This window comes from Petromyzon marinus, chromosome 37 (genome assembly GCF_048934315.1).
Source record: "Petromyzon marinus isolate PM22_M1 ecotype Great Lakes invasive population chromosome 37, UKy_Petmar_22M1.pri1.0, whole genome shotgun sequence".
NCBI classification, from domain to species: domain Eukaryota; kingdom Metazoa; phylum Chordata; class Hyperoartia; order Petromyzontiformes; family Petromyzontidae; genus Petromyzon; species Petromyzon marinus.
This window is the reverse complement of record NC_133703.1, coordinates 18085725-18101947: the sequence shown is the minus strand read 5'-3', so window position 1 is coordinate 18101947 and position 16223 is coordinate 18085725. Positions and strand designations below refer to the sequence as shown.

Genomic DNA, 16223 nt, shown 5'->3' with positions numbered 1-16223 from the left:
AACCTCACACTGGCTGGGGCATATAGGGCAGAGGGGCTGCGTGGCACAATGCCAGACCAATGATCCCTCTCCTCGATGTGGGTGTGTGCATATGTGCCTGGAAACACAGTGTTCCAGATTCACGAGTTTTTTGTTAAATTTATTTTTGGGGTGGTGAGAGGGGACGAAAACATGCCGGTGTCTCCATCGCCAACAATGCAGCAGGTCGCCCTCCCCACCACCCCCCCCCTCCCCGAACACTGCATGGTGTGTTTCGGCTGTTTCGAGCGGGATGTGAGCACGGAACCAAGGTGTGAAAGTGAACAAAAAGTTAAAAGGCAACATTCATAAGTGAGGAAGCGGCTGGTTGTAGAGGGTACAGCGTAGCAGCCAACCAACGAGACATGAGCACTCGACCTAACCTTGTTGGCCAACCAAACACTATACCAAACCCCACCCATAATGGACAACCAAATACTAGACCTATGTCTAATTGTAGAACACTATAAAACCACTCCCTAAAACTCCCAATAACCCCAAGCATGTCTTTCAGCACGAGTAAGCGAGCCCCTAGATCTAATATTAACAAATCCCTCCATATCGTTATCCATACTCATAACCATAATTGCCCAACCAGTTCCCTTGCATTGGCCCTCTTAATTCTAATGAACTAGCCAGTAAACCTTTACAACTCGCCGTTCACGTAATTCAGTAGCCAGCCAGGTCCTAGCACTAGCTTCACCTGTGATCATAACCCTAACATATTAGCCAACACCCCTGACCTGAACATCTAATGAACTCACTAACTAGCCCATAGTATGAATCCTACCCTCCTCCTAAACCTATCGAATTAGCTGAACAAAAAACATAGCTTGAGCCCTCTTCTTAAATCCAAAATCACAACGAGCCAACAGTCATCTCCTCGCACTTGCCCTATCCCTGACCCTGGCAGCAATCCCTAGCCCACGTCTCTTGTCGCATCACGCGGCCCCATTTTCACTTTGTGTGCTCGCGTTTCGCTTTTTGGCTCTGGGAGCGCACCTTTATTTAATGAGCGCGTTTGTGCAACGGCGGGCGGAGGGGGGAGGCGCACGTTATCGTCACGCCCGACGGTGTTGTGCAAGCCTTGCGAGCGCCGAGCGTGCGGGGTTGTGCGCGTTGGTGCGAACCTCGTGGTCGCGCTCTGACGCGACGTTGCACGGCCGTTACGCAACGATCGCGCGTCGCCCCACCTCTCGACGGCGTGTGCCGACTACTGGCCACCCGGGATCGATTCTTGACTTGCGGGTGTGCCATGCGAGTGGAAATTTGTGTGTGTTAGAACCTGGCCTTGGCTTCCTCCTCGGTCAACCCGGCCCTAAATACAAACCAAATCATCCTGAATGTGCCAGATCGCGCAGGCTAAGCACGGATGAGCCTGGATTGTTCTTGGATGCGCAACCACCATGTGTGACAGCTGTTATAGGCCTTGGGGCTACATGGTGGGCAGCTGAGGGCAGTGCACCGAAGTCCATTATTGTACTGCACTTCCTTCATAAACCTCCACTGACCACCGTGTTGAAGTAAAATCAAAGAACCCCCACCGCAAAGAACATGCATCTACAATACTTTTGATAGTAGACTACAGTACATAATTTTTCAAGGTGTTGTAGCCTTGGGTTGCATGGTCATGAGGAGCAGTGCAGCAATGGGTTATTGCATCTGTCATGTGTGGAACATAGAGTTTTTCTATCATATATGCATCGTGGGTTTTCTCCAGGTACTCCAATTTCCTCCCACATGAAGCCAAACTCGCATTAATGCATATGCCAAACATATATTACACACAACCCACAGACACACACTCGCATATTAGTCGTAACTTTGTTCAACTTTGGAATTCCCTCCCATGGTCTCTTTTGCCAAGCTCTTATAGCCTCATACAATTCAAGAAACATTTTACATTACTCTTATCAATTACCACTTTGACAGTGCTATTTGTTGCTGCCCGCCTGGCGTTTTTGTGTCTTTTGGGCCTGTGCTCAGTGACTACGTTCCAAAAAAGCAACACAAACACACACACTCAAACACACAGCAGTGTCTCCATACTATGCCTGCCTTTAAGCAAACTTTGTTGTCATCTGAGCTTGGATGTCGCGTTTGGTGAGGAGCAATCACGTGAACTGGGCGAGTGACAAGGTGCGTGTGGCGGGCTATGAGGCGGGTTACCCACAACTCCGGGTCGGCCTTTTGCCGTCACTAGAGAATCTCGCTGTTTGTTTACGAGCTATTATAGGGAGTGCAGCATAACTAGCTTGGACACACGCAGGCTGGAGGAGGGAGGGCAGGTTACTGGGACAGACATTTGAGTGACACCCAGAGGTTGGCGACCGAGGGGAAAACATAAAGCCACTTGGTGATGTCGTGTTTTATTGTGTCGTGAAAAATTACATTTCGGCAACCATAGTGGTGAGATAGAGTAGTCCGTGCACGATGTGTCCCTGTGTAATTAGGGGAAGGAGGCTTTAAGTCAAATGATGGCAATGGTGAGACTTGCAGGTCAAGTTGTCCACTTTAGAACTAGGAGAAGGAAGTGATGGAGAGGTATGGTGGCATCAACAAAATTAGCCATGATGATCTCTTCATCTGGACAGCATATGACTTGACTCTCCCATATTCAAAAAATTATGGGGGGGCTAAAATTTACCCCTTTCTGTGCCCCCCCCCACCGTTGCCGTATCCCCTGCCCCCCACCGGGGATAAGATGTGGCTCTTCTGTGCCCCCCCCCCACCTCCTCTTCCCCCCCACTGTGTCCCCTGCCCCCCACCGCAAATCCCCCTTCACCCTGTACACAGCGACTCCATTCATCAAGACTACCCAGTTGGCAGCGGAGCTAAGATCCGTGACGCTCATGGGAACACGAGGGGACAGATTAAATGTCCGCCGTAAACATTTTTTTAAAAGTCGGGAGTGCATCCTCGCTGGCTAGGTGTGCGCTCATCGTCCGCGGAGGTCCTGAGACAGTATTGGATATTACATTCCTATGACGGGCATGGGTATATACATATTTTTATACATATTTTTATTGACTGCTCACAGAGTGGTGCTGATTTTATCGGCCCCGAAGTTGTTTGGGTTGTTAATTGATCAAAACAACCTATATTATCGAGAATCTTTTTCGGAGTCGATAAACGATGGCAAACATCATGAAATCGGTAATTGACTCCAGTTCAATTTCAGTGACAATTAAACGGAGCAGGACATTGAAACCACGTGTCGCGTTCCAGTGTGGATTGGCCGGCGGCAGCCACCGTGAGGCACCAGCGGCAGGGCCCATCGGTCACCGTGTGGTGCGTTCCAACAAAGACACACACGGCTGGACATTTATTTTTATTCTTCACTCATTTCAATCAATGTAGAAAATCATATATTTATATATATTTTTGCATATCATTTTTTTTTAATGACACTAAAATGAATTACATTCACAGCCCTAAAAGTAATGGTGGTGATGGATGGAGTCATTCCCAGGCTGGGAGTTGAACTCGCCATTCATGTTGCGAGTCCACCGTTCTGTGTGGAATACTGAGATAGCCCTCTCAGTTGTTTTGGCTCGGAAAATGATGAAGCTGAATTTGTTTACTGAACAATTTAAAAGTAACCAGAGGAGAACCCATCGTTGTGAAATATTTCTTTTTACAAGAACTACTTGCTAAAGTACAACTTGATTGACTAAACAGACCAAAGTGGGGTGTAGAATATCGTTTATCTAGAGAATTTTGGTTGGTGATAAACTACAACTCCTAACTGACAACCATGTGTATCGTGTTGCTTTCCATTCCCAATGCACCTGAAGAGGAAGGTTTTCAATCGGTGCCAGCTATGGCACATTGACCGGAAACATGGACACCGACAAAGAGAATGCCACAAAAGCTGAAAAGTGCACAGGAGCTTGGAGAAATTTATTTCTCGGAATTACACTGGGAGACGAAAAGTGTAACATACGTATCCATAACAGAGGTTTTTGGGTTAAATATATAAATGTGTAGTTAAAACCCGCCACCACACGACACATGTATATATTTACGCGATCTAACCCAAAAACCTCTTATGGATGATATAGGTCGCGAAAGCTTACGTGTTATACGTATGTACGTTGAACTACTTTGGCACCGTAGGTAGCCAACCGCGCTAATCGTAGGTGCGGAACACTTGCGTCGGGGAACAAACGCATTTCAAAGACCTGAAAGATTGGGTGTGGGCTCGGGCAGCATACGTCGCTTGAAGGGACCATGGCTGATCGACAAGACTGGTGATGGAAAGGCAGCCAAAGGAGAGAGCTCGCCTGAGAGCAACACCACCGCAGAGATGAATTGCTGAGATCGGTGAATAGTTATTATTTATCCAGGAGAGCCTCACTGAGTCTGAGAACTCTTTTTCAGGGTATTAACCTTAAGATTGTTTCAGCCAATTAATAATGATTGTTTGTGCGTGCGAGGGAAAACCGGAGCACCCGGAGAAAACCCACACGTGCGAGAGGGCAGCACTCTATCCCCGTACAGATGGCGATGAGTCCGCTTGCTGTACTGCCTTCTGTCGGTGAGCCAGGGTAATGGTACCTTGTCACCCGCGAGAAGGGAGTTTCACGTTTGTGCGATGGACCAACCCATGCCTCCACAGTGCTAGATAACAGACGTGTGCCACCACCGCCCAGAGGGAATAGCAAGGACCATGAGGGCTGGCGATGGCATAGACCACATCTGCTGCTGATGACGGTGGTGCTGGTTTTGCATGTTCAAGCAATGAGGAGCACTGAGTCCTAATGAAGCCAAGCCATGCCGTTGTCCCGCGTAATATAAACGGCAAGGGGCGGTGTGGGGGTGGCACTGGGATGTTTATCGGGGCAGAGCGAGATGGCGTTCTCCGATTGGATATGAACGGCCGGGGTTTGGGGTGGGGGTGGTTCTTGTGATGATGGCGCGATTGCTGAGCTGAAGGTCGGCATAAATAATGCGTGTGGGAGAACGGGCGACTGTGCGGGCCCGGCTTAAGAGAGGAAGCGAGTGGTGGCTGTGATGGGTATGGTGATGGTTAGGGTGTAGTGGAGGTGGTGATTGTCGTGGTAGGGTTTAGATTCGTAGTTGTCATTAGGTGATGTTTTATGGTTTTAGTGGTGGTTGTGGTGCTAGTGGCAGTCGTGGCTGTTGTGGTTGGCGTGATATTTGTGGTGGAGGTGGTGATTGTGGTTGCCTGGTGTTCATGGGGTAGTGGTCGTGGTGGCGATTGTGGTTGCAGTGATGGTCGTAGTTGGGATGCTGTCGATGGTGGTAGTTGCCATGGGAATTGGGATTGGGATGGTAGTTGGAGTGCTGGTGGCTCTAGTTGGAGTGATAGTGGTGATGGTGTTTGGTAGTGACAGACAAATCCATGGTGTTTAGAGGCAAGGCTGGGAGCAGTGGCGCAGTGATTTGTGCACTGGACTACACTCGCCTGGCTTGTGATCCCTGGCTATGACACATTATGAGCGATGTCCAAACATTCCTGATTCTTCCGTCGACCGACTCGGCCAAACAAATGAATACCCTAGTGCATTGTGAAGTCCATCGCACCGTGTAATCAACGATAGCCAGGTGTGTCCATAATACAGGTTTTTTTGGGTTAGGTCGCATAAATATATAAATGTGTCGTTAAACCCGCCACCACCAGACAGCCAATTAGTGAGGTTTGTCACATGAACAGAACATGCCGATTCGTTACTAGTACAGCACGCCGGTGTGTTGGAGAGCCAAGCCACATTTACAATCTGAGTACGACGTTTTGCCAGTAATTACAACTAGCTTCATCAGGCGACAGCCAGATTTGTGGAGAAATTCCCCCTATTTCGGTCCTTAAATAGAGGGGTAGATGTGATGGCATCACCTGTGTGCCCTTCTTGCGCGAAGTGGGGGAGGTATTAATGACTGCATATAAATGACAATGGTGTCCATTGGCGGTGTATCGATGTGCATCGTCTTGCCCACATCACCTTGTCATGTACCATTTTCCTTAATAGGTGCTCGATATAAGCACTTGCCCCTCCCCCGCCAGAGTGTTTGGTAGAGGTGGGGGTGGTGCAGCAGTGCTGTGAGTGGGTGAGGCTGGACAATGAAGCGGGGACCTGTGAACACACTAGGCTCGCTCGCTCCATTGAAATAAAAACAGAAGACAATGGGGTTTCTTATGTTGACCGTACGCGGTGAGCCTTGCTTTCGATGACGCCTGTGACGCGGCGTAGCGGGGCGGCGTGTTCACACGCTGCACCCATTGGCTCAAGGGCAATGGCTGTTAGCGAATGCCTATTCAACATCAACATCATCGGCCATGGTCAACCCACTGAGGGATGAAGGCTTCCCTAAGCTGTCACCATCTCTCACTATCTTGTGCTATAATGATCCGCCTAGCACCTGCACACGAGCTGATTCCATCACTCCGTCTCCGCAGTGGTCGATCTCAAATCGCGTTCCTTGGCTGCCACCCATTGTTCTTGACCAACTGCCATCATGCCTTCAAGTTATTAATGAATTATTAATGCATTATTTGACAGTGGTGTTGAAGCACAATAAACAAAAAAAACTTCAACACATCCATCAGTAACACTGTGGCCTCCGAAGAAAAATATATAATAGGTGACGTTTTGGGCAATGGCCTTCTTCATAGTGCACAACTAGAGGCCAGAGTGGATAATAAAAGTTGGAGATTGCACATTACATCGTGGAGCCTAATTAACTTTTTCATATGTTCTGATGACCAGTTTTTTTAAATAATTATCTAAAGAGTAAATGGATGGTCTTGTGGTTTAGCAGGGAGCCTAGCTGTTTTGTGTCTTCCAATAAGCAGGCTTCTGGCGCGAAGAGGCGTTGTGGTGCCACAAGATGTATTGAAGTGTTGAAGAATGTTTTTAAGAGCTCCTGAATGTGTGGACAAAGCCAGAATGCGCGAGGAGGCCGCCGTATGTTTGTAAGGAGCCTAGTTGGCACCGTGGGCAGTCGGCACGGAGATCGCTGCCGGCCTTTGCCCGTTTATAATTGGTACAGTATGGTGCACAACGCAGCGAGGTAGCTCTTGTGCAGAGGTTTATCGCCGATTCTATTTCGTCCCAGAACAAAAAGGGGAGGAAACCCCCCCCCCAGCACCATTTTATTCCCACGTAAATAGTTTCCCGTATAATACTGCTGTGCAATATTATACGTTTGTTCATGGGCGTCATTATTGCATATGAAGCGTGGATTTTTCAAGGTGGTTGTATGAGCAGTTGAGCCTTGACGCCTTGTTTATTCACATATTGTTTTTAATGATTTTCAACTTTAGGTTTAAAAGCATATGTGCATTCGTCTTGTCTGTCTGTCTATCCACCATAGCCCAGGTGCCGGGATACGATGCTGGGAGGGGGGCTGGGAAATTGCACCGGGCAGATGCATTGTAATTCCTTGTCTGACCAGGGCCCATGCCAACCACGCTACGCCACGAGTTAAATTTATAGGATTATGCACAGCACTCTCCTATCCGCCCCCCCCCTCCAATGCATGACATGAGATGCTCTGCCCCATGTGAGCGAGAGACACCTATGCCAAACAGGAGCCATACACTCAGGGGGGAAAGGGTGGGTGATTGGTTGGTTGAGGCGAGTGCATTTGGTGGTTGGGGTTACATTCACAAAGAAAGCTCCTTACGAACCGCTCGGAGCATCTTGAGTGGAAGGGCTGCAGCGAACATGCGGCACGGTCCGATTCGCTCTCGATTCAAATTCAAATCAGACGTGGCGGGGGGCAGGGGAGGGGCGCTGGAGAAATGGCTTGGGGGCACAGAGTTCGTAAAGTGTGGGGGGGGGGGGGACGGGGGCATTGAGCTATGGGGGTGTGGGAGTTATGGGGGCATTGGGGTACAGGGGGCTGTGTCGGTGCACATGGTACGAGGTATGAGAATGTAGGGCTCGGTGACACATGGTACACAAGAGGGGGGGGGGGGGGGATGTGGGACACGGGTACGGTGGCACAGAGGCATAGGGGATAAGGCTTGAGAGCACAGGTCACATGCTCCTAGGGCACAGGACACAATGTAGTGACGTGGGCATGGGGTAAATTACATTTAGGGGGCCACATAATTATAGGACATGGGTAAAGGTGTGAATGGGTGATTTTGACTTGGCTGAATGCCTTTGTTTGACCCTCTGACACTCGGGCATTTCGACTGGTTGTTGAGAACCCTGTGATGAACAACTACAGAGTTGTCATACTAGAAGCATGAGAGTGGCGCTGCAATTACTTCAATAGAGCGCACTTGAATGTGACTTTTAATCCTTTTTTCTCACTAATCTAGGCCTGCAAGAAAACAGTGCTGTAAAGCTGTGTGTATGTGCAAGAAACGCCTTGTTGACTTGATTATTTTGTAAAAAATTATCCATTTTGCCATAAACATAGCGGTGTAGAGCGAGTAGCTAGCATTCGGGAGATTGTGAGTTCAAATCCTAGTTGGAGATTGGCTCAGCCCATCATCCTTCTCGGATTTCATAAAATGGTCACTACTTTGGGGGGGGGGGGGGGAGGAGAAGTAAACAGTGGTTGTCGTATGGATAGACTCACTTCCGCCGTAGGAATGTGGAATTTGTACCACTCATTCAGGGCAGTAAGAAGGAAATGAGCACCAGTTCCACGATGCTCATTTGAGTAGGAAATCACTTTGGCTATCCCTTACCCCTGAGCTGTTTCCACCCACTTTTAAAAGGTTCACAAGTGACCTTTTTGTTAAATGACTTCCTCTGTTCAGAATATGTATTCATAATTTAGTGATTCTGCTGATTTGTTGGCAGTGGCACACAAGCCGAGTTAACAACAAAAAAGCACATTTGCCTTAGAAATATATATAACGATATTTCTGGCAAGGGTAATTCTCCATTTATGTGCTGTAAAGAAGGCTCATTCCCCGATACGTCGACTATTACAGTATATACTTTTTCTTTGATGGAGGCAAGGTGTGAATGGATGTGATGAGTTTTTTTTGTATTGTTTTACTTTGTTAAGAATTTATTCTGGTTACTGGCAACCAAAGGAAGGCAGAACATGAATCCTGCCCAACTAGGCTGGAATCTTGGCCAAAATTAAACACCACGAGTGGCTGCCCTTCTGTCTGCTCACCGCAAGGAAGCAAAACACAATCTCAGGCAAAGTTTAATTAAGATTTTTTTTACTATATTTTAGACAATTAAAAAGGTATAAAAATATGTTTTACCGTAACCCTAATATCAGAACCACCACGGTTAAAACTGTTTGCTATGGCAGTGCATCTTAATAAAAACACACACAATAGCTTTCACAATGATTACAAGACAGCTGCAACTTCCACTAAACACACATCTCATTGATTTGTGATAAAGAGACCGAGGATGACATCGCGCAGCCGTGTGGATGAGACTAGACAGACACTTGGGTGACTTCGGCTGCGTTATTCGAACTTTGCTTTGGAGGGGGGGAGGGGGCAGCAGAAGGACTGGCCGTTAAGTATTTACATCTTGTACGAAGCAAATTGGCTCTCACCGGCTCACGTGAGAATATATCAATAGAAAACTCGCCCCGAACGAGTCCACTCGATCTTGAGAAAGCGGGGTGCGTTCAGTCCTCGCGCAGCGGGCTTTGAGACCCATTGCCGCCGTCGCACAGAGGGGGCCCTGTGTTGCGTGGCTTTGTGTGCGCGGCGCTGCGTGGTTCTCACGCCAGCGACGCTCGGCGAGCGGAATAACGGGACCCCCTGTGCGTGCACGCCCGAACGGTTGTGCGACGGAGGAGAGAGCGGGGGCGAGTGGCCAAGCCGGCGTCGTGGGGAGAGGAGGGCATGTTCTGTTCAGCCGCGCAACGCTTTTCACCTGCTCGCTTTAAAAATACCGCGTGCACCCGCCAAGCCGTTAGCCGAGCCGGTAGATGCAACGGCCACTTGCCTGGCTTGATGCTGAAATGGGTATGGATTGTTTGAGTAGTAAAAGGTTTTGGAAAATATATATATGGGTTTGCTAACAACAACAAAAATACTATTTTAAGTACTTTAAAAAGTTATCCCACTTACCCAGAATTGTTTTATTTTTATAAGTTTAACAAGGATAATCATAATTTACAGCGCTTTGTCAATACACTGAATTAATGACGTTCCCCCACACTCCCCACCACGTGCTGTGTCAGTCACGTGAGTCGTTTGAGCATACTTCACCACACTGCTCAATGCAGGTTGGCGGATGGGTGGGGGGACCAGGACCCTTTCAAATGTCCCTCGCCACTGATATTAGCCGTGGCCAGGTATCAAAATAAGGTCACCAGGTTCATAGTGCAATATACTAACCACTGCGACCACCACAAAGAGCGGCAATTATTTTTTTGCTTTCCTTGCAGACAGGTGAAGATATCACTCGCCAATGACGTTATCCATGGCTGAAAAAAATTAAACACTCCAGGTCAACGGTACAGTCTAACATCAACCCCAGGCAAGGGTTCAGACTTTAGGCGAGAATCGAACTGGGGTCGCCAGGTGCCCAAGGGCAGCTTTCTGACCACGGTGACCGCTACAAATAACAGACAAGGATTCACATATCGCTCGCCACCGACATTAACCAAGGCCAGGAATTTAATTCAGGTGACCAGATCCATACTAACCACTGTAATCTCTTTGCAGACAAGGGTGGAGCCCGTCCCTCGACCTCCCGCTCACCCAGATGCCCAACAGCCACCGCCGTCACCGGGGAGCTCCACACCCCGGAGAAGCCCAGTCGCGACGCGGGGCCCGAGGAGATTGTAGTGCGGGCGCGGGGGCTGACCCCGCACGCCCGACCCCGAAAGGTGGCCGGGCGTAACCCTTGGGGTGACTCCACAAATTCATCGGGCAAGCCGCGCACACCGGGACGGGGACGGGTGCGTAACTACAACATGCGGGATTGACACGCCCAAGAGGTGGTTTAACCGACCCGCCAGGTGGCGGTGATGATCGGCTGAGCGGACATGTCTAACTGATGAATCGGTGTGTCATCATCGTTACATCCCTCGCACCAGCAATAACAAGAGAGTACAACACTGAATTACGCTCACGGGCAATTGAAATGGCTTTTGCGTGCTGCTTTTAAATTAAAAAAAACACCATAACGGTTGTAATACTGTGGATCTGTCTCTGAAAATAGATTTTAAAAGTGCTATTTCTCAGAGTGGTAGAGTTGAGATTAAAAAAAAAATTGTGTATTCTTTTGAAAGATTGGTAATGTTGAATTTGCCTTAAGGGTTTGCTGTGTTTGTAGATGTCGCAGTACAGTTAACTCTTGATTTATCCGTGAGTGGATTTACCGGGTTGTGGATTAATGATGCTTGTGAACAAAATAAATATTTGTGGGCGTGCTGGTTTTATCGGTTGTACTACTGGCTGCTCCTCACTTGTCGACGGTCAGCGACTCGGTGCCCACATGACTGCAAACACGTCGGCAAGAAAATCGATTGCTTTAAGAAGGAATAAAAACAGATGATGCATTCTCTCTCCTCGTTCACCCCCATTGTACGTAGGAAAATAATATGTATTCTTTGGTTCTTTTGGTAAAGTCACATAGATAGAAGAAAAATTATAATAAAAAAGTGAATAAAAATAATAATGTTTTACAATGTTGCTGTTTTGTGCTGACAGAACACAGCTTTGGCGGAGTGCTCTTGCCAATACGTTTGGCAAAAATGGCAACATTTGCTCAGCAGGCTTGGCTCTGCCAATGAGACTCTGAAAGTTGAAATTGAGTTGAAAGAACTGCCGCTATTAAACGTTGTTGTGTGTATGTTGAACTTATTTTGCACATTACATAACCAACGGTGCTAATTGAGGGTGCGGTGTTGTTTCGGAAGACCCATAAGTTTATGGAATTTCAAGTACAGTAATCTTTTTTTCTTGAGATGAACTTCAGTCTGTTATGATAATTGTTTTTCTCTTTTGTTTATTCACAAACATGATTTTGCCATGTCAGCAGGCAGACCCAATAGGCGAATATATCTGATCTGGACCCATAAACTCTGAGCACAGGAATTATACAAGCATCAACATGTCATGGGTGGAACGGTGGCACTCTAATTAGGACATTGTGCTGTGAAGCCGATGACCTGAATTAATTTCCTAGCCTCGGCTAACACCACTGGCGACTGATATCTGAATGAGACGTGGGTCCTGGGTCCCTCTTCCCAAAAAACCCCGCACTGACCAGTACGGTGAAGTATGGTCAAATATTCCCCGCGACCATAGGTCTGCAGCCTGGGACTGGAGCCGCATGCGTGCTCTTTAAGGACTGCTTCGTGACGTTATGTATTGGACTGTCTCGTATACCCATGCATTGAATTTTTTAAAACCAAATTGTAAAAAAATGGCTTCTTATTTTAGTTGCCAAACCCTGCCCATGACCTACATCAGATGGGGAGGCATTCATCCAGACAAATGGGCTGTTAAACATTTCCGTGGTTGCTGTCTGCAATTTGCTTCAGGATTTCATGCAATGTGCATTAGAATGGAGCGATTTACTGCCCCCGTGATTCTATGGATTCTCATGATTCATGGTTGTGATTGTTTACATAATCGAGACCGTCTTGCCACGATGGTGCGTTTGGAATCGATTCTGTGAATATACAGAAACGATTTGGCATGTGAAGGTGCACTTTTTTTACCTATCAATCGATTCTTGGTGGGACCATTTTAGCGGTACTACAGCAATGTCCACGGCAACATCGCAAAATATGGGAAAGGATCCGTCACAGACATCAACTAGAGCGGAGTGTATAAACTGGACAGAAAAAATATAACACGCAAGACGGTAAACCCGAGGCAAAATGATGAACGATTCAATATAACCGCGATACCAAATTGTGACAAATATCTGGTTGCACGCACAGCCCTTCTGCCAATCCACTGCTGGATGAGAGCTTCCCCACTCCGTACGGGTTGCCGGTTTTTTGCTCTTTTTATTTAAAAAAAAAACCAATATTATTTTAAACTCATTGTGACAGGGCCCACGGCCGTTCACAAAACGACTCGCTCTCCACACAGACCGGTAACCACCCCAGACAGGTGTGCAGCTGAAACCAGTGAGACTGGCCCGGCCACCTTACCCGGCTCCATGGGAGGCAGCGCCGTGCGGGATTTACATTTTTTTTTTATAAATGAGAGGGACTGGGGACAAGGGGGGTGGATGGAGTGAGCAAAATCAGCCACTGAGAGGCCATGCCCTGCGACCCGCCCGCCCCTCCGTCTATACCGCACGGCGCCACATGGCACCACCGGCACCTGGGATGGGACGGTCTGGGCGATACCATTTATCTCAGGGGGAGGGATGGGGGGGGTTGGGATGGTCCAGTCGTGTACTGACATAGCCTTGTCACGGATGGTCTCGAAACACCCGTAGGTGTTACTTTTTGGTTCTTTCGGTAAAGTCACGTAGAAAGGAAATAAATTAAATAATAGAATACGACTCTGTGTTGTATTGCATTATATTTCTAAGTTTACTAGGTTTGTTTTTTTCGCATCCATTCGTACTTGATGATTGCGTGTGTTGCAATCGAAACGTCGTATTCTATTATTTAATTTATTTTCTTTCTACGTAACTTTACCGAATGAAACAAAAAGTAATTCCTGCAGTCACGAAAGCTCCAAATCACCCATAGGTGTGTTATGACATCACCTGCTGATGTGTTGTGACTTCTATTACAGATGTATGTATTTTTTTATTTAAAGCTTTCGTGACTGCTGGGATTCATATTCTCGGTTCTTTCGGTAAAGTCACATAGAAGGGAAACAATAAAATAATAACAATATAAAACAATAGATGTATGTTTAACATCTTTCGCAGCGTACGTGGGTATTCAGCAGGGATGTGATTTCATGGGAGCCTCAATCGCAAGAGTCCTATCACAGTGGCATTGTTGTTGGGTGTGCAGGTGGTGCAATTGCGCCTCGGCAGCCCATAGACCAGACGGGCTCAGGCGCCGGTCGACGAAGCGGGAGGAGAGTTGGACAGGGATAGGGCTTGCCTCCTGCCCGGTACGAGGAATGTATTATGACTTAAGATCCAGTGATATTCTGTTAAACCTTGTTACAGTATAATCCATTATTTATTTTTGGTTATGATAGACCCAAGCTGACCGGTGGTATGTGTAAAAGGTGGCAACCCTAGAGTGGGGCCCTATTGTAATACCTTGCATCAGGGCCCCTGTTAGCCACGATACGCCCATGCTTCAAGACCTTCCTTCTCTCCTCTGCCTGCCCGACTGTGCCATCTTCCTATAACATAAATATTCCCACTTTCCCAACTTGCACTCACGACCAGTACGGTGAGATGGCCACGAAACGGCATTTGTCAATACAAGCTTCTCCGAGCAGCACTGATTGGGGTACTCGACGGGCAATATTTTCTATCTGGAAACGGGCTCTAATTTTGTGTGCTTGGTCACTTCTGCCACTGCAAGGGCCTCTTACAAAGGCCTCTCTACTTAGTGCGTGAGAGCTAGGGCAGAGAGCATGATGTACAAAAGCAAACCGCTCGCTCCGTTGAGCGTTTAACATCATTTTTAAGTTTATTTAACTTTGACTGTTGTACCCACCCGAGTTTTTTGTCTGCCCCCCCCCCCTCCTCTCCGTTTGCATGAGGTCAAACTACAGGGTTTTCTGGAGTTGAACCTATTTGGGGTGGAGCCTGAATGTTGGTTGTGGAGGAGGCACAGACACCGTTGAAGGCAGGACTCGGGGATATAGATAGCAGCCACCCGTCGTGCTCAACCGCCCATCCCTTCACTCTTCTCCATCAATCATTGATATTGTTGCCGTCAATGATTATATCATAGCAGCTAGGCCATTACCCATTGCTGGGGTTCAGGTGTTCAAGCGCAGGGAGCTTTTACAGAACCTGTATAGCCTCTTGGTGGAGCGGTAACGTCGTGGTTTGTGCACTAAGCTCTGAACCCGGTGACCCGACTTCGACTCCCATCCACAGATAATATCATTGGCGAATTATATCTGAACCGGCCTTGCCTCATCCTTCACCAACCCGCATTGACTAGCGTAAAGTATGGTCAAACAGACCCTATGACCGACAGTATGGGTAGGCCTGCATCCAGCAGGGGTTTAATGAAGGGCTGTACATTGTCTAGATATTATATAGCCTTTGCAGACGTAGCCACCGCAGGTGTCTCTAGTCTGTATAGATACAGGAGGTGTTCAAAGCCCTTCCATAAACAGGTTTGTAAATTTTCTATAGCCTCAACACCAGGTATGGTTTCAAAACAGGTGTGCTGTGGCTTCTATGACATGTGGTGTCGTGTGGGCTCACCGAAGATGGGCTATCAGCAGGGGGGTGCTATTGTCATAGCAGATTCTACAGCAGTACTATACCAGTGGCGTAGCTATTGACAATGCAGCACAGTGCAACTGCACCAGGGCTCTCACGGGTTGGATGAGCTCAGGCACCGGGCTACGAAGACTGGAGGGGAAAGTGGACAGCGCTCGGGCTCACGCCAACTGCGCTATGCCACTGCACGAGTCTCTGCAACAGGTACATCCGCTTGTGCAGAAAGATGTTCTCCTAGCCCGCTACACTATGCGTAACATTATGTCGCTGCACCATGCCTGGCAGGCTGGCACAGGGAGTCAGGCCGGGGCACGCGCTTCTGGAAAACAGCTTTGACCGGAACAATGGCACCACCGGCATGCAACCCGGCAACATCATCGTGGCGTTACAACATCGCTGCCCTCCGATGAGCCTGGCTGACCGTTATTATGTTCCAGGATTCTGGGCGAGAGTATGTGCTGATGTGACCCCCCTCCACCCCGTATGTTCACCCTCCCCCACCCCTACCACACCATGGGGCTCATTCAGCCAGACTAATGCACCCTAACAACGAATAACAGAAAAATAGCATCGGGGTCTGTGCCCGATTTAGAGGGCAGAGTGCGAATAATTTCGCACTGTGCCCATTTAGAGGGCAGAGTGCGATGAATTTCGCCATTGCTAACCTGATTTAATGGTCCCTATTAATGTGAACGAGTTTATTATATATATTTTAGCGAGGGCTCATTTAAAAGTTAATATATTTTTATTTATGTATAAATGTTTTGCTTATTTGATTTTTATCCTTTATCAGCATTAACGTAAATAACAAATGTCTGAAACCCTTGCAGTGAACAGCACTACAAATTCAACAGTGTAATTGATGAGAAAACCCATCATCATTACAGGAGGATG

General features: G+C 47.7%; 1 protein-coding gene across 2 annotated transcripts in view; it reads left to right on the top strand.

Moving 5' to 3' along the window:
- The window catches only part of CCDC57 (coiled-coil domain containing 57), a 34675-nt gene extending 23305 nt beyond the window's left edge, over window positions 1–11370 (top strand). For both annotated transcript variants that reach the window (XM_032966912.2, XM_076072386.1), the window contains one exon: window positions 10652–11370. In XM_032966912.2, the coding sequence (XP_032822803.2) occupies window positions 10652–10914 (263 nt within the window). In that variant the 3' untranslated portion in view covers window positions 10915–11370. The remainder of the gene's footprint in view (window positions 1–10651) is intronic.
- The last annotated feature ends 4853 nt before the right edge of the window (window positions 11371–16223 follow it).